General features: G+C 36.5%; 1 protein-coding gene across 5 annotated transcripts in view; it reads right to left on the bottom strand.

The window, feature by feature from the left end:
• Positions 1-4,121: 4,121 nt before the first annotated feature.
• Positions 4,122-19,659, bottom strand: part of PDS5B (PDS5 cohesin associated factor B) — a 77,754-nt gene continuing 62,216 nt past the window's right edge. For 2 of the 5 annotated variants that reach the window (XM_018071253.1, XM_018071257.1), the window contains exons 29-34: positions 17,219-17,364; positions 15,120-15,225; positions 11,202-11,644; positions 11,009-11,110; positions 8,013-8,154; positions 4,122-7,178 (exon numbers count right to left, since the gene is read on the bottom strand). In XM_018071253.1, the coding sequence (XP_017926742.1) occupies positions 7,143-7,178; positions 8,013-8,154; positions 11,009-11,110; positions 11,202-11,644; positions 15,120-15,225; positions 17,219-17,364 (975 nt within the window). In that variant the 3' untranslated portion in view covers positions 4,122-7,142. The remainder of the gene's footprint in view (positions 7,179-8,012; positions 8,155-11,008; positions 11,111-11,201; positions 11,645-15,119; positions 15,226-17,218; positions 17,365-19,659) is intronic. The other 3 variants (XM_018071254.1, XM_018071255.1, XM_018071256.1) reach the window with 3 other exon arrangements.

The following is a 19,659-nucleotide window of genomic DNA, read 5'->3' as shown; positions in this document are numbered from 1 at the left end:
ATGCTGACCAGATATTAAATACCAGAGTTAAAAAATGATAAACAATAAAAGTAGCAGAGCAGCTTAGGAAGATGAAAACAAAACTAATTTTTAGATCCCTACAGAGATTAAAATACTGTCCCATGCAGAATTAGTGTAATATCCCATAACCCACTCTCACACATTTCTCAGGATAGTACCCAAGTACATAATCATTAAATGTTGCTGAGGTAATACATATTTGATGAGTAACTTTTCCTGTTCCTTCCATGACTACCAGAAATGTTTTGGCAAAATTTGATCTTCCCTAGTGCAATAATCTTCAATTTTTCAACATTCCGACCATAGACCTGTTTCCTCCCTAATATCAACAGCAAGAAGGAGTGAACAGAACTTCTGCCTAAATCTCTCCTAATTATTCCCCCTTTTGACTTACACTCTGTTTCGTATTTGGGAGCACACAGTTCACTATTTACGCTTCAGAGGAGTCCTTACCTGCCATTTCATTGGATAATGCAGGCCAGATATTGGAAGAGAGCTTCACGATTTTGGAGAAGTACTACGAGCTATAACCTTGGAAGGAGCTTGGCTTACTAGATGCTGGGAAAATGAGGTATCAAAATGTAGCAGCAGTTCAACTACTAGTTCTCTTGTCAACTACCAAACTTGTACAGACCTTTTCCAATACACCCTGCAGTTGGGTAGCAGTCTGATGACAGCTTTTGTCTTATAACTCAATGGTTGTGAAACAAGCAGCACAACAGCCACATTTAGAAACACAGATTATCCTGATTTGGAAGGAACCCATAAGGATCATCACATCCAACTACCTGCTCCTCACAGGACTACCTAAAAATAAACAACATGACCAAGAGCGTCATCCAGACACTCCTGAACTCTGGTGTGCTTGGTGCCACGATTGCTTCCCTGAGGAGGCTGTTCCAGTGACCAACCACCCTCTCAATGAAGAACCCATGTTGCAAACAAGAAAGATTCAGAGAACTGACTGGCTGAGGCCCACTGCAAGGAATGAAAAGCAGCAATGACTAGGCATAGGACTCACACTGTTCTGCAGAAGAAGACAACTATATGTGAAGGAAGGCTAGAACCATCCCAGGTTGCTAAGAAGGTATACTGAAATTATAAGCAAGACTGATAATCAGGGTTTCACAAAAGGTTTCACAAAAAGCTGCTGAGAAAAGAGGTCAGATTGAAAGATTTCATGACAGGCACTGTAGGAGACATCATTACCAATGGTTATATACTGCTATCTGCAGTGTGGACCTGTGCAGACTGTTGCTACTAGGCAGCTTTGAAAGCATTTGTTTCCAGATGGCTTATATCTTGACCTCTTTTGCCTTAATTTTAGCACAGAGCTTAAATGAATGCTGCCTTAACCTTATCTTCCTACCTATGGAGGTTTGAATCCTCTTTTGCCAAACTATTCCAAATTCCTTACTAATGACATTTGCCCTCAGCAGCAGCCATTGCCCTCTTTCAACAAACACTCCAGGCATTAGCCTCAATTCTATGCATGTTCTTACACATATTTCAACACTCCAACTTCCTCCTCCAAATCAAAAAAAGCAACATATCCTCAGTTCTCCTTTCTTAAATAGATACTAATAATTAGTATATCATTATCACTAACTTAGTTTCCCCCATCTAGGCTTTCATCTTGAATACAGGACTCCTATCTCATGTCATCTGGTATCCAGTAACTGCATTCCTGCCTCATTTATCTGTTGATTCTCTACTCTTTACTCATCTCTGTAACACCTGTTAAATCAGTAACTCATATCTAATACCCCATTTTTCACCAAACCACACACCATTGTTTTTTCATCACCTAAACCATATAGAATACAGCAGAAGATAAATATAACCATTTTTCTCTCCCTTCTTCCTCCAGTTCTTCATATTTTGAAAGGGTTAGGGATGGATAAGAGTAAATGCATTTTGGGGAAAACACAAAGGCAATTTCTGCTGCCTTTCAGTATGTTGCAGGTCAAGGACTCCAAAAAAATGGTGGTGTACATGACATACATGTAACAAGTTATCGTATCTATAGATGTGGCTATAAAAAAAACCCCCAACAAACCAAAAAACCAACAAAACAAAACAACAAACCCCCCAAACCTCCTTGCTTTAAATAACCACCTTATTATTTTATTAAATAAGGATTAAAAACTCTTCTATTCTTCAAAATATCTTTAGTTTACAAAAATTTAATTTTGCTGAATAGAAACATACTACAAGGAAACAGGAACCTGGAATTTTAAAGTATATCTACCAAAAAAGCCAGTTATTCCAAACCAGACTGTTTTGAAGTGCTATGACTTTAGGAGAAAGTTGTTTTACATTATCAACTTGTCTTTCCAACATATTAAAGAAAAAGCTTTTTAGGGTAAGGTTGTTTCATTTTAACACACTCCTTTATATTATAACAGCAACTGAAGTTAGTACTACTTAGATTGTTACTAAGTTCACCTGTTCTCTTATAATGCATGTCTTAATTTGAGCAACTGTCTCCCATCTGTAGAAAATTAATGAACTGCAACAGTAGTGACACAGTATTACAGAACATAGTCTCTAAAGCCATCAGATCACTGGATCTGTTCAGAACCACTAACAAATTTATGAACTGCAATTTGTTTTGAATAATAAAATTACTTCTAAGTAAGCAGGCACAGTATTCAGTAATACTGCTTTGATTTGCAAAATACTGTGTTCCTTTTTATCTACACACATGAGGTAGGTTACGAGCATCAGAGACACGGCTAGCCAAAACAAACACCTTATGTTATCCATCCTTCAAAGAAGCTATATATTAAAACTAATTCCAAACATATCACATGATTACTGAAAAAGTGATTTGCAGGGGTAGAAATCTGTATTTGAGAGACTTCCTTCTTACATAGATACAATATAATGCTGCTGTCTCAAAAGAATATAAAATATACATCTTCATTATGGAAACGAAAGTGCTACTAAAAACCAGATCATGACTATAGTGAGGCACTGAAAAAAATGCAGGAGTGAAACCTTTCCATGACTGTATATACACACCGTACTATACTGTGTTTATCCTGCCCATACAAACACAACGGCACTCGGAGACCGCTGTAAAGAGGTCAGACCTTTTACACAGCAGAATGTGAAGAACTTTTAAAGCAAACTGGGTGGGGTTTTTTTTCTGTATTTCCATCCCAGTTGCCAACATTCAGCTTCCTACTTTTCCGCTAGCAACAAAATACCAGGAGCTGTACAGTACGCAATGAAGTAGGTGTCCTAAGTATGCTGGACAAACCGACTGACAGGGCAGGAAGTTTGCTTATGTCTGTGGAATGTAAGACACTTCTGTCAGTGTTAGGAAATTGTACCTAAATTAGTAAACATCTTTTGTAAAGGCAACATCCAACAAAGATGCAAAGACTAGAATGGCAATCTGTGAGCACAACAGGAAACAAGAACGTATTCAGATTCTTCTGCTCCTTCTGATGGATGACTGGACAGAGGGTCTTGGTCAGGTGAATTTTATCATCTTGGTCATCATACAACCTGCAGATTAAAGGGATGGCCATCTAGAACTCATCTTAGCCATGTGTGGTTGTAGACATGCTGCCTAGATCAAATACAGTGGTATACCTGAATGTATTTGCACCTATTTGATGAGGTAGAGATGTATCAATCTCTACACTATATATATATAAATTATATTTTTAAACACAGATAAGTCTTTAAAATTACTCCATCCACAAACTCAGAATTTTGTATATCTCTGGTATACAGCTGTAAGATCCTCCTATGCCCTGCATGCACAAGTGTGAGAATATTCAAACATAATGTACTTGGGTTTGTACCTGTACTTGCATAGGATGAATGTATTTAAGAACTAACCCCAAAGAATGACAGGGATGTAAACTTGCAGGATCCAAAACCTACTGTGTGCATTCAGGAAAGCAGATTTTGATAATCTGTCAAGACCTACACATGCAAAAAAGGGAGCAAGAAAACTGCACACACACCTCTCAAGTTTGGTGGTGTCTTTTTTAGACTATCAGATGACAAATGCTATGCCAGAATGATGTATTTAATATTCAACTCTAAATTTTTTTCAAGTTACAAATTGAGCATATTCATTTTTGACAAAAGGGTCTTTAATATGAGTATCTTTTTGTAAATTCTAATGTTTTTGTTCACAGAGATCAAAATGTCAAAAGAGCAAGTGTCAAAATATTTGAAAAAGGGTTCAGTGTTGCTAGAAAATAAAGTCAATTGACAGAGTCAAGTATTATTAATACAGAATTCTAAACTATCCAAGGTGGAACAGGTGTACTCACACTAGAACTTTCAAGCAATTTCACATTTCCCTCCTATTAGTGGATTACTTGACCCTAAGTATTCATTATCTCAGTAGGTAACAAGTAAAAGACCACCATGCTTCTGGAATAAGCGAATTATTCTTAAACATTAGTATAAATATTACAATCCCTGTTTGGATTTTGCATATGAACTACAGATCACTGAGAGTTTCCTGTTGCACTGCAGCAAGAAAAGGAAATGTAACAAAAGCTTAATTTGCTGCAAAGTACAGCAAGATACTTCGGTAATCTCACAAAAATGTCATACTGGAACTTGTTACAGTGAGTTCAATTTGATCTTTTAATGTAATACAGTACATTTTATAAACTTAACATTATCATTGCAGAAGAGCATGCTAACTGAATGTTAGCAATTTATCTTTTACACATAATTATAATCTACTGTAGCTACTGTATGCAGATCTCAAAATGTTAGTACATAAAATATTCATTTTCTTTATACGAGATGAGAATGAACTTAGAAGAAGTTTGAATATAAGAATGAAATATTTGCTGTGTCTATTTCTCAAGAAATAATGAATTACACATTATAACCCAAGAAATCAACATTTGTAAAACTATAGTTTAAATTTACAATAAACATTATGATCAGTAATGGTGCATCAATATTTGATGAAGTTTAACCTAACCATGTTTATGCACATAAAGCCTCAAGAGTCTGCAGCAGTTTCAGCATCAATTTTTCATATTTTTTGTATAAAATGGACTTAAAGGTACATCTTCCATAAATGTTTTCAGTGCAATTCTGTCAAAGAGGAAAATATAAAGCTAGCTTTTAATTATTCTCTACCATAAAAAAAACCTCAACAACTTGCATTTGCACTGCTGAAGCATAAGTAAGCCAGTTCTGTTGTGCCAACTCTTTCAAAGTCAATTCTTATCAACCATATTTGCCTTTCTAGGCAGCATTTCCCTCATATCTACAGGTATAAATGTTGAAAAGCTGAATACTGGAAGAGTGGAGAAGTTAAGATGAGGCAGAATAACCTAATTGTTTATAACACTTTTTTCCATTGGTACAAAAAAAAAGCATAATGAAAAAATTTTAAGGGTTGCTTGCTTTACTAGTGATCTTACACTTTGTAAATCAGTAAATCCATGGTTTAGTATTATCCTTTTCTCTGATCTTTACAGGCCACCTTGCAACAATAACTTATTTATTGATGGATTATGTGAAAATGCTCCATTATTCAATGAAATAAAATTTTCTTAGTTTAGAAATTGATTTTTCATGTGTTGTCAACTGTAGGGTATCAGAGGGAGAACAGCACCTGAAGGTATAATGTGTGCTTGGCTAAGCATAGTGTAGCAACTGATACATTTTGGTTCAAAGACACGCTTTGTAAACTGTAAAACTGCATACAGGAACAGGATACTGCTCTAAGCATTTTGTTTCCTTTTTTTTTAAGACTATACCTAAAAAAAAGACAAAAAAACAACAAAAACCAATCTCTCTATGGTAGCACAAAATAAAAATGGAGCTTCATTCAAATCTTGAATACCTTGACTGTAATAATCGACAGCTGGTTATCCAAAAAAACTTAGCTCTTCATACCAAAAAAATTTGGCTCAAAAACAAAAAAGAAAGGTACAATAAACTCTCAATAAAAGGTTCTCTCATGAGGCAACCTACCAAAAACTACTGCTAGATACGAGTTTCCAAAAAAACATTACATCCCATTTTCAGCACATTTTTCATAAACATGCAACTTCACTATAAAATACAAAACACTTGGCTCTCAAGAACAGCTTTATAAAGACACACTGCATCAATAAAATTTCTCTTTGTGATTAACTTTACATTGTAATAAGAATTGTATTTTCACTAATGTTTATATATCAGATTTCATATTATAATGTAGTAATAATTTGCTCTTTGTGAACATCATGTTCAGAAGGAAATATCTATACACATTAACATACTAGACTATTAAAAACTCAGTTACAGAATTTTATTGATACAGTAGATTAATAAAAACTGAGAGGGGAAGATAAAATGGGTAGGGTATTCAGTACATTATTTAATAACACACTTTTAAAATTAAAATATTTTAAATCCTTTTTGAATTTTCAATGCCACTACAAGTCCAGAAAAGTCTGGCATCAATACTGAGGTGTAAAACAAAACTTCTTTCACAATTTGCATCTCTTGTATTACTCTATCCAACATTGTTCAACTGTAAAAGAAAGTAATTTAGCACCTCTGATGATAAGTAGGTGCCTGAAGGTAAACACTAGGTTATATTCATGAAGGAAACAAAGACTTCTTCTTCTCCTCCACGTGACAAATAGTGGCAAAAGAATGTGGCACTATTTGTTCAACTGATTTTTTTTTCACAGTTAAATGTCAACAAGAGTACAAATACGAACACTGACAGATATTGCTTGAGATCAATTTTCAACAAACTGTTCTTTTTTAAACCAATCGATCCAATAAACAGTGGGGTACTGTCAGTTTAAAGCCGCAGATAAAAGCTATACAAGCACTTTATAAGTCAGAAACATTAAAAAAAGAACTATTTACAGTTTTCTTCTTTAGTTCGTATGTCTACAAAGCCAGCGCACATTACACTTCACAAAAATCCACAGTTAATGATATCAACATGTGTGTGGCTAAAGCTTGTGACCTAGGGACTTCAAATGCAGGGGCAGTAAAATAGGTTTTGTCTTTTTGTCAGCAACCCCATTTGTGCACTAACAGCTTCATTCAGTCTCAAGCTTTATATTAAAAGCATTCTTCAAAGCTTTCACCTGGAAGGCTGGTAACTACATGCTCACTCATCGCCTTTCCCTTTTGGAAGTTCTGCGACGGACCTATTTGGAGAAAAAGTATTTTTAATGTTTTTACAGAAAAATCTTGAAAAATCTGAGAACAAATATATTCTGTAATGGAAAAAATGCTCAGTCTTGCTCAATAATGTTTGAATAACCGTATACAGTGGCATTCATTATTCATTTCATCACAAGCACAAGTCCCATTCAATGACCAGGATGTAACTTCATTTGATGTTACTGAGCCTGTGTCCTTCTTGTATTCAAAAACAGTTTTTTCTGTTTTTACAAACTCAGATGCTCCAATCATCAGACGTATCCAAAAGTGTAAAGGCATTCACAGTTAAATTTTTAGTATTACTACTAACATTGGTAATATATTTGTATGAAATAAATATAGAAGTGAAATTATCTTAACATATTTGCATATGCTGCTAAGAGGAAGAAATTAGTTTAGGATTCTGTTCCAAGATGTCATGCTTATTTTCCAGTACTATTCATTTTGTGTGTCTGTTTTGAATTTATTCACTATCACAATACAGCTGAGAAGAATGAGCAAGAGTGACCTGGAAAATAATTTCCATTAGATAATACGCAATTCTGGCATACAGATGACAAAGGTTACACAGAACAGAAACTTTAAGATGTTTGACAAAAAGAGGTATTTTCTAAGACATGCAGCTTCTCTGGGAAACTACAGTGCAGCTCCACTACACAACAGTGGCAGCTGACAGTGACCTCATTCATTTTAAAGTAGGAAGAATAAGTTCTAAGTATAGGAGAAGTCATTCTAAGAACAGAAGTCATTCTCTGATCATCAGTACACAGAGGACCACCACAAAGACTCACAAAGAAAATCTCAGGCATCTGTCTTACATTGATTGTGGAAACTTCCTCTTCTTCCATTACTTCTTCCTGGGGAATGTCATCACTAACCGGTGAACTACCCTGAAATACATCCATCTCTTCACTAGATTCATTCTCTTTACTGGCTGCTTGTTTGGAACGTCCTGCACGGCTACAATGAGAAGAAAAATAAAGATCAGCTTCACAGCATATGGGTCTGCAAATGTATAAACTGTATGAGCAAACATTCTACTTTACAAGAACAGAAGCCTTAAAATTTCATGTTATGTAATATTCTTGTCTTATACACCTATATAGTTCACCCATACATGAAACAGAAGAAGTGGAACTAAAACAAAATTCGTCCTTAATAGAGGGCTAGGACTACAAAGTTGAACAGTTTTGTCTCTATAGACAAGGCAAATTTTTCTCTTCAGTGCCAGAATACAGGCCAAAGCAGTGAACAACCCTAAGCAGTGAACAGGAAAAGCCAAAGAGTCAGAGACTGAATACTATGTGTTGTTTTCTTCCTATACAATTCAATGAATAGATGTACTCTATTTCTACAGGAGTTTATACACAACCTAGAAGAACCCATATTGTTACTTATGAAATTAACACTATGATGAACCTAAATGCAAATATTCCAAGCTAGCTCATACTAAGAGCTAGGGATAATCAGGATAACAATAACTTAATTAGGATAATCAAGAACAATCAGTCAACAATAGCTTAAATTGTCTGTTTTAGTTATGGGACCTGCGACACAAGCAAAAAGCACCCACTTGCTTTACTTGAGAACTAGTCATCCCCCCCTCACCTTAAAAAAAAGCCAACTGCATATATATCCAAAACTACAGAGCATCACCCACATTACATTAGCACAATTCAGAATCAAATAACAGAATCATCCCATTTATTTCAGATGAAGTCTTGTTGCAACCAAACTGGGTGACTTTTTGGTTGAAATTAAACCAGAAACTCTGTTCCAGGCAGACAACAGATAGATATCAATCTCCACTGGGGGCACAGATCTAAAACAACTGTCCTCTGACACCATTACACTACAAAAGTGGTAGGAATTTTCAGTCCTGAGAACCACTAAAATCTGGACAAAATAAAATCTCTGAATTGCATTAACCAGCATACCATCCCTTGAGAAGTAACATAAATTAGCCCAAACCAAGTCTTCAAGACTGACAGAAGAAAGAGAATTGAAAAAGAAACAGAAGAATTACTCACAAGCTAGGTTTATCTTTTCACATATTACAAAAATAAGCCTTTTCACATGCACTGAGTGGTAGCCTAATTTGCCCTCAGAAACAGGTTATAGACTATCACCCCACAGGACATTTTATCACCTCATAGGCAAAATCCCAAATTCTAATTTCAAATCCATTCCCAAGGAGCCTAGAAAGCTTTAAGTATTTGGATTAAATATATTCTATCTTGTGGTCCTGCTCAATCTACCAACTTCCTTCAGTTAAAACTGCTGTAGATATGTATGTAGGAAAGGAAGAAAGGTCTGGCTACAGTGTACTTTAAAGACTGAAAAATTACTATGGTCTCATCTTTTTCTTGTAGATTTGGAAAAGGGGTGGTCTGACTTTAAAAAAAAAAAAAACAAACAACAACCCACAATATTTTTTTTAAATGAAATCTAGAATAGACCCAACAACTTTGAACCCTGAAACAACTTACTTGGGTTCCTTGTGCCATGAACAACATATACACATGAAAGAGCTACATTTGTTACTGATCACAGAGAGTGATACAGTTTACTTTCTGTTTAAAATAGGGTAAAAAAATGTAAGGGCTTCACCAATTTCACTGAAAAGTGATTCGAAAGATACTTTTTAGTAAAGGGAATATGACAAATGCCACACAGCACGTCACCCAACAATGACTTGTTGGCGTGTCTTCTCGGCATGGCAGTAGCAGCTTCCAACTCTGGTTCTACTGCACATGAAGCAGTGACTTCTGTAGTAATCAAGAGAGTGTTGAGTCCTGTGTTTCTGGTTACAGAGTAAAGGAGCAGTAGAGATCTGAGGTGAGGTAGGGAAGCAGAACACTGGAAAGGTCAGGATATTGTGTGTGCAAAATGCTAGATCAATTGATCTGGTGTAAACCTAGAATGTGAAACGAGGGTGCAAGCTTCTTCACGCAAAGTTCTCCGGTATGGAAGATCTCCGGGGTCAGGCAAATCAGTACATTACACTGCCAGAGGAAGATCACTGTGATGCTAACTAAGCCCAAAAGACAGAAAAACAACAGAGTAACACAAAACATCGGATGGCAGAAGTGCTTAAGTAGTGCCATAAGGAATTTATCACCAGGTTCTAGAAGAGTAAATCTGTTCCATGAGCTGCAGTTAGATACAAGCGGGCAAATACCCACTTGTGCACCTCTGCTTACATATATTACCTACACATGTACAGAAAAGGTAGAGACACCTGTAATTTCCTACAGCAGGCACAAGAAAATGAAGCTAGCCACAGAGTTTAACCTCATTTTGGAGCTTAATGCACCTCACAATTTTCAGAAGCTACTATTCTTCACATTTTATTCATGTGGAAATGATTCAAGTGGATAACAAGAAGGTCAGAAACTAGAAAGTGAACATTAATTTAAGGAGAATCAAAATAAACTTAATTCTCCACAATACTGTTTCACTACAGTAAAAATTGGATTCTTCCCCCCATCCAAAACAAACAGGACCACTTTTCTCTCCTTAAAGTCCTAATAAAGCCCTATCTTCAAGGCCCTCCTGAGCTTTATTGACTTTTCTCCTAGAAAAGAAAAGCTACGAATATGCTACCTGAGTACCCTAAACTTACTCACAGTCTCTTGATCTGGTTTGAGATGACCTAGGAGAAGCAGCCAAGAAAAACATTTTAGAAATAACAATGGCAATTTATTTTTTTAACTGTCAATTAAAGCATTCCGAAACATTTTCAGTAAATGTTTGCTTGGGGGTACAGAAGCATATTTTTAATTTTCACTGAACACAGATTTAGAACACTTACACTTTTTTTTGCTGTGATGGTGGTGTTTGTGATGACCTTCCTCGTCTTTTCTGTGGCGTAGACTGTGCTGATTCAACTGTACTAGTTTCAGATGGTTCTGCTCTGTTTTGAGGAAGACCCAAATTGCAAAGTATCAAATTATAACTAATGTCCAAAGATAAAAAATATGCAGCTTACAAGAAGATGGACTTACCTCTGCTGTGTTCTTTTTGATGTCCTATTTTGCCTGCCTTTTGGTTTTTGTTCAATGTTTTCAGTTTGCCTTTCTTCTTCCTCCTCCTCCTCTTCTGCTGCAGCTGCTGGCGGTTGTTTTTTTTTGCTCCTTTTTGATGACTTTGCCACTGGTTCTTCCTTTGGTGTTCCCCCATTATTTGTTCTGGCAGGGCGTCCTCTTCTCCCTTTCTTTGGTGGACTGTTCTGTTCATCCTCACTTTCTATCACATCTTCTTTTAGCCTTTTTTCATCTTGCCATTGTGTTTCATCAGCTTCTGAAACAATAGCAGGTCTCTTCCTTCCCCGCTGACTACCTCTAAGTTTCTGCTCTTGACCCAATTTATTCAGATCATCTATGCCTAATTTCTCTTCTGAATCTGTGATAGCTGCTTTCTTCCGTCCTCTAGGCTTCTCCATCTCAGACTGAAAAGGTAAGATTACACCATTAAATTAAAAAATTAAACTGCCATATTAAACAGTCACATGCAGAAACTTCACCCAACAAGACATACAGTCTTCAAGCTACACAAGTTGTCTCAGTTTGTCTACCATATCCATTTCAAAAACATTGCAAAAGTATAAACACATACCTACATAAAAAATACCAGGCAAGAGAGAAAGATTATTTGAAAGGTGAGTAGTCAAAACACTGAAGTGTGTAGGGTCTTCCTCATTTGTATCTTCAGTTGTATCAAACGCATTAGGATATAACATCCATAACTGCATTTCTATCAATAGGAAAATATTAAGATGGAGAGAATGCGAATTGTCAAATTGTGGCTTCAAGCTCTTGTTTGTGAGCTGCAAGGTGGTTATGCCTGGCTCCCATCCTAGCACTGGCAAGGCACTAATACAGGAGTCAGTGGGCAATCTGAATTTACAATTCTAGAGGGAAGAACAGGAATTAGTGGTAGCTGCCAAACCACTACTGTCAGAGCTGTACCAAGACTCAGCATTTGCTCTGCGCAGCAAAAAACTCCATCCAAGCCTTAAAACAATCACAGTCTAGTTCGTGTCTGAAGGGACTCATAAAGATTATCTCGTTCCAATCACGCTGTCATGGGCAGAGACACCTTCCATTAGACCACGTTACTCAAAGCCCTGTCCAGCCTGGCCCTGAACACCTCCAATGGTGGGGCATCCTCAATTGCTCTGGGCAATCTGTTCCACTGTCCTACCACCCTCACTGTAAAAAGTCTCTTCCTTATGTCTAATCTAAACCTAACCTCTCCCAATTTAAAGCTGTTGCCCCTTGTCCCATTACTGCAGGACCAGGTAAACAGTTTTTCTCCATCTTTCTTATAAGGCCCCGTCATACACTGAAAGGCTGCAACAAGGTCTCCCCAGAGCCTTCTCTTCTCCAGGTTGAACAACCCTAACTCTCTCAGTCTTTCTTCCTAGGAGAGGTGTTCCAGCTCTCTGACCATTTTCATGGCCTTCCTCTGGCTCTGCTCTAACCAGCTCCATGTCTGCCTTCTAATGAAGTGCTCCTGATGGGGGTCCCATGAGAGCAGAGCAGATGTCAAGAATCACCTCCCTCAACCTGCTGGCCCCCTCTCCTTTTGATGCAGCCCAGGACACAGTTGGCTTTCTGGGCTGCGAGCAGACATGGCTGGCTCATGTCCAGTTTTTCATCCACCAGTGTCCCCAGTCCCTCTTGGCAGGGTTGTTGTCAATCCCTTCATCCTCCAGCCTGTGTTGACACTGAGGATTGCCCTGACTCAGCTGCAGAACCTTACACTTGGACTTGTTGAGCCTCATGGGCCCACTCCTCAAGCCTGCCATGGATGCCTCTGGATGGCATTCCTGCCCTCCATCATATCAAGAAAGGCAGAACCCTTTCTGAATCACAAGCTTTCAAAACAGAAAATATTCCTTCACCTCTCCATGCTTTAGTTCTGTAAAGTGCACAGTAAAGAGCTATAAAAAGTGCAAAGATTTCAACAAGCAGCTATTAGGGTCTGTTCACTCCAACCAACCCCCATCTCTAGGAAAAATTAAAAAAAAGAAAATACTACCCATGTACCATTTCATGGGTACTGTATTTCATTTCAGACCATGAAATTGTCCAAAAGTCCAAATATTTACAGTATTTCTGTTTCATATCAATGTTTGTTTCATACTTATATTACTGTATTTCAGCACATTATTAGTATTTGCCACATGGCAATTTAATCTCCACAATGACAGTTACACAACTTAAAACCCAAGTGAATGTTTTTTCCTTCACATTTCCTTTGTTCCATAAGCTACAAGTCAGCTCACAAAGTCAGCTTCGTTTCCACTTTATCCAAAAACCTTTGTCAAGAAAAGCAGAAAAGAAATTAAAGGACAAAGAATTACACTAGAAGAAGACAAGAAAAATGTTTGAACAATGATGACACCTCCTGTCAGTTCATGTCTTCAGTGACAAAACTGTTGATCTAGATCAGTGACATCCTCGTTATTTCGGTTTATTTGCCTTTGCAGTCATCATGCACATCTGTCATTGCAGGTCCTTTTAGGTGGTAACTGCAGTCAATTTTCAAAGTCAAGTTTCCTCCTGAGGTTAAACCATGTCCCACAACTTTAGAACTAAGGTGTTACTCAACAATTTAATTTGGACAAACATCCTGAAGTGATGTCTTTAAAAACATGGACCTTCTGCTACCCAATTACAATTCTGCTTCTCAGCTAATGCTTTCTATAATGTGCTCCCCAGCTCCAAAAAACCAAAAAGGAGTTCTGAATCAATGACCTTAAGCACCTTGCTTACAGATTTAAAGTGGAATAATGCCCTCAAAAGTACTCAAAACACTGAACTGTATTTGCTTTATTGCTCAGCTTTCTCAGTTACCAGTTCAAATTAATGCTTCTAAACATGAATTGCACACCAGGAGCTGTTTGGACTTTCAGACTTTAAAGTTTACAGAAGTGTTATTTTTTTGACAAGAGATTCCTGATTTTTCTGATTTTGTTATAAGCCAGTTTGCTTTTCCCACAAGATATAACAATATAAGATGGTTATTTACACTTCAACACAAGCAAAAATTCAGGACACTTTTACTAGTCAGTAGTTTATGTCCCAAGTAACTAAGAAAAATGCACCAGACTGATATAATGAGAGAACAGAAAAGTGTCAGAGACAGTAAAAAAAAATTAATAAAGCAGCAGTGACATCGGACACAGGACATCTTTAATGTGGTCGAGAAAATCATATTTTAACAAATCTGATCTTATTACTTTTTCATGCATATCCCAAATACTACAAAATATTTGGGATATACTACAAGATATAGATTGTCAACTGCTATTAAGGTACAAAGAACTGAAATTTACTAGTGGTATTTGAAATTCTTCTTATTTTACCTGATTTTAAAATTACAATACAATTACAATTTTCTCTGGTAGTTTATTTTTCTGTATTCTGATGCAGGTGTAAATACTGCTTAAGATAATACTTAGCCTGCTTAAAATTTCTTTTATGTATTAAAGCGCTACATATGAGTGAGAGTCCAAAAAATGTTTTATATCCTTATTAGGAACCTTCAGCATTACTGATCTACATATATATGTAAATCCCTCAATAAGGACAAGGCTATCACTCTCTAAGGCCTAAGTACACTTAAGGACATGATTTAGTGGTAGACTTCTCAGTGCTGGTTTAATGGCTGGACTTGATGACCTTTAAAGGTCTTTTCCAACCTATATAATTCTATGAAAAACAGAGAATCTGAACCTTTTTTCATTGTATTTTCATATCCAACTCTAACCACATTTTCCAGTAGCTTAAAATATCAACTCAGTTTCACGTTTCAGCATATTTTCTTGAATGATATAAAATATCATCACACGAATTTTTATTTTATTGTCCTGGTGATTTAAAATGAAACATCTGCAATGCAACCAAACAGCTCACCCTTACAAGATCAGAGTCGTCCCTCTTGTCAGTTTTCTTTCCTGGTAATGGTGAAGCCAGTGTGAATTCTTCATTTTCACTGTGGTCCATTTCAGTGCTGTCAAGCCTAGAATGAATAAACATGTATTCCCCTCATTATTATAATACATTGGGCAATCATTAAAAAAAAAACAACTAAGAACAACAATCTTCTTAAGAAATCTATTACTAAAATGAATAATTCAGCAGAAAGAAACATTTCACTGTGGGTACTATAGCCACCATGTATCACAAGCCAGAATATCTAGGTCTCTGGACAAAGGTTTTAATCATAAACCACACTGACTTTTTTTTTTCACTAGGAAAGATAAGTAGTTTTTTAAAACAGAAGAGTCTTACTGAGTTGTAAGTGATCTGCACGTTTGCATACATTTGCATACACTTTCCTATACCGATCAAAGATCCCCACAGACAGACCAGCCAAAGAATGCACACTTTCCTATATAGGCAATAAAACAGCAGATTTAAATTTCAGAGACCAGTTCATCCCTCTGCTTTTTGTTGTTTTTTTACAGTAGAAATTTCATTTTTATTTCAGTTTCTACAAATATAAATGTGGACAATAATGCCTCCTGCGTATGTAAAACACTGAGACCCACAGATAAAAGGTAATGCACAAAAGCCAATACATGAGTCCTTTCATTTCATCTGCCCTGGGGTAGGCAGAAGCAACATTTTTAAATACCAATGCACATTTATTAATGAAAAGATATATGCTATGAGTTTAAGTGAAAAGTGGTATTCAAATGCACAAACCCTTAATTTCCTTGGCCTGGGCACTGCATAGTGAGTGAAAGACGTTCTCACTCCTACAAGTGTAAAATCTGTAATAACTGTGACATAATCAGAAGCACAGGTTTTATACATCATCTCAACAGATGAAAATTTGCCTGTACATATTCCGACAGACTAAACTAGGAATACCACACATATGGAATCACTGTCATAACTTCTCTTTGTCTTTGACATCTCCACTCAAAACACCAGTTTAATTCAGGTGAACTGCAGAGATCATGAAGATGACAGGTTAGGCTGTGAGTGCAGCATTTTTTAAAATTTGATCTCAGATTCATTTTGATGGATATAGAGGAGAATCTGGAGTCCACCTGTCTCTAGCCAATAATGTATTTCAGCATGTCAACCTGCATGACTCATAAGAAATAAGCCTTTCTGCAGACTTTCTAGCAGAGAAATATTTCTTGTGAAACACTGTACTACATGTAGAATTAATATCATATATGAAATAGTCACAGAAGTACTAAATGAGAAGCCTTATATTCAAACATAGCATTTCCTCACAGTCCTGAAAGAATGTGAAAAAATATGAATAGTGGGTCTATGCAATCTCTCAATGTCTGTGAAAAAAAATTAATGACAATGTGACTTTCAGTTAAAAAAAATGAACATAAGACACAGTAACTGATGAATAACTTACAAAGCTGACACAAAATAAACTATAACTTTTAAAGACAGATAAGTAGAAGAAGACTTATGTAGTATCACAGTACATTCACCTCTTCATCACAAAACTAATCTAAAATCCAACAATGTTTATCTGCAAAGTCCAGCAAACTGCAGGGACTAGAGGATGAAGTCATGTGAGATCACCACAACGGCCTACCAGTCCTCACCATCTATGATGTGTTGTTAACTGCACAGCGAGGTTCCTGGGGACTGCAGCTGTGTGTGTACACACACACATATATACATGTGCATATATACATGTGTGGGACGATATCTATCTATCTATCTAAAAAACACCCCAAAACCCCCCAACGCTGTTCTCAAAAAATGAAACATATAAGGCTCTCCTTTCCTCCTTCAGCCAACTCTGGATGTAATTTGATTCTGGAGGGCTTTGTTTTTTTTTTTTTAAAGCAAATTTATTTCTGAGGACAGAAAGCCCAATTCATGGTTTCAGTTATACCAATGTAGTACTATAACTTTACTTCGATGTAAGATAAAAGAATTCTGTCTTTCGCTTAAAAAATATTATAGAAATATTCAAAGTTTCCATTACAAATATTTGAAATATCAAAGTTCCTTTGTTGTCTACCAACCTCCCTTTGATCCTTCCTGGAGAGCTTGGATTTGAACTGCTGCTGGCATTGCTTACAGTTTCCATTCGAGAAGATTTGGATTGAGACTGCTTGCCTGCTGACGAAAGAGGCTTATTAACTGCTCCAAGAACATTGGCTGCTTTGGGCTGAAACCAAAAATATATTTCCTTTACTTTAAGCTGCACGTTCAAATATCGTTAACACATACTATGTTTAAAATACAGGTTTCACTTTCTGCAATCATTATCTTAATTTTAACACAAAGTGATAAACATTTTCATATGAAAGCTACAACAGACACCAGAAGAAAACTGAGGAAGCTGTAATGAAATTGCTAGCTGCCACCAAAACTGGTATTCTTCTCTGTACCCTTAGATTCTGTCCTCTTCTCATTGGTAGTATGGGTGCTCACCTGACCTTGCAGTAAGCCACTTCAGCACTTTGTGTGCAGTTTGCTTTCTGCTGATTTATTTCCTGAACCAGCTCACCATCTGGATCAGATAAGCACCTGTACTAGTAAAACAGAAATAGCAGTAGGACGGCCCTTTCAGCAAAGGAGACACCGAACTGGCTTAGATGTAATAGCAATCACATTAGTTTCAACCGGGAATGAATGAGAATCTCCGAAGTCCAATACTGTAGAGAAGACTCTGATACTTCTTGCACAGATATAAAAATGTTAGTCTTTTAATAAGTACCAAAATTCCAGACATCAGTGAGCTTCAGGTTATTAATTTATCTGGATTATCTTTCAGACATGCTGAATGCCTCCACCTCATATTAACTTTTGAGAGAGCTGAAAAAGTTCAATTACTCCTAGAGAGAATGCACATTTATGCCAACCACCCATGTACAAAAATGTTGAAGTAAAGACCATTCCCTACATTTCTAATTATGCATCTTCTCTTTCAATATTAGATTCTAGCTATGTCTACAGTCAGTGACAGCTAAAAAAAGTTCAACATGCACATCATATCAGCTTTGAGTGTTCCTTTTTCAGAGCTATGCACCATAGCAGTGCGGGTTATACCTTCATAGCCAGAGGGAACTTTACACTTACAAAGATTCACTCTGCACTGAGTACTAGAAAAAGAGCATACGCTTTCTAAAAATAAACCTTGGAGAACAAAATCCAGTTTAACAATTTACATCTACTAGCTCAGAACTAAACATTAATCAATAGGCATTTCCTGAAAGAGATCAAAAGCAGAGATTTTCAAACTCACACTGAACCAGAATTTCTACTAAGAAGGGATAACAGGGCCTGCACTAACAGCTCCTCCCTTACGACAGAAGATACACTCAAAGCCTTACTGCCCTCAGTGTTCCCTGCTTAAATCCACCTCACTCACATCCTCTCAAGCTAGTATTCCACTCCCAAAACTAGGACTCCCTAAACCAACTTTCTTTTCTCGCTCCTCTCATGACAGTGAAGCAATTGAAAATTCTGGTAGTCAAATAAGCTCTACTACTTGTTACAAAATTTCAAAATAACACAAAAAGAGCTAGAGTACCTGGCATTAGAAATTGAAAATAATATAAAAGTTAACTTAGGATTCAAAAGTTAGGACATATGAAAGACATGGAGCTGCTGAAGAGAGTTCAGAAAAAGGCCATTAAGATGAAGAAGGGGCCACATCATGTCTCAGAGAACAAGGGGTTTGGACTAAACGACTTCCAGAGGTTCCTTCCAACTTCAAACATTCTGTGATTTCTCATGGTAGCATACACCATGTTTCTTATTTAATATTGTCACAGTACACTTAATATATTAAGTATGGGACAAACTACTAAGAATGTTTGATGTTAAAAACTGGATTAGAAAACTTAATATTGACTACTGATCAAAAATTGGAAGACAAACTACTTCCTTTTGAAAACTTTTGTGTCTGCACAAGTAAGAAGCCAATCTCTAATCCATGGCGTTCAAGCACTCAAATGCACAATACAGTGATGATCTATTCCAATCCATAAATGTTGACTTTCAACTTCTCAAAGAGATGCTCATCTGTCTTTTTTCCTAACTTGCATTCCTCCTTTATTAGTAAGTTACTAGCTCACAGCTAATGCTTCATTAGCAAAGTTAAGGGTAATGATGATGCTGAAATTTCTTTTGTTTGTAAGGTAGTAAATTAATTTTCTTTGTCCTCTAGAGTAGAACATATTAATCCAGATGAAAAACACAATTTGTCTTTTCTTTTACTAGATTTTATTCTAAAGAGTACCTGGGTTTAGTTTTAGTGAAGAAAGAACACTGCCATTCAATACAACGCATCTTTTGAAAGACAAATTAACATAACTGTAGAACAGCCAGTTATCTTGTAAGATACTGTAAAAAGGTATTCAGCTTTGCCAAAGATTATTTACATAATTTTTAAAATAATTTCTGTAAGAGTTTTCCATAGCTGTAACTTCATAGGCAACATTGTAGTCTTCTGCAG

Source organism: Manacus vitellinus, unplaced genomic scaffold (genome assembly GCF_001715985.3).
Source record: "Manacus vitellinus isolate BGI_N305 unplaced genomic scaffold, ASM171598v3 scaffold_2_pilon, whole genome shotgun sequence".
In the NCBI taxonomy this organism is placed as follows: domain Eukaryota; kingdom Metazoa; phylum Chordata; class Aves; order Passeriformes; family Pipridae; genus Manacus; species Manacus vitellinus.
Note: the sequence above shows the minus strand (reverse complement) of the source record. Positions and strands in the feature narration are given on the sequence as shown.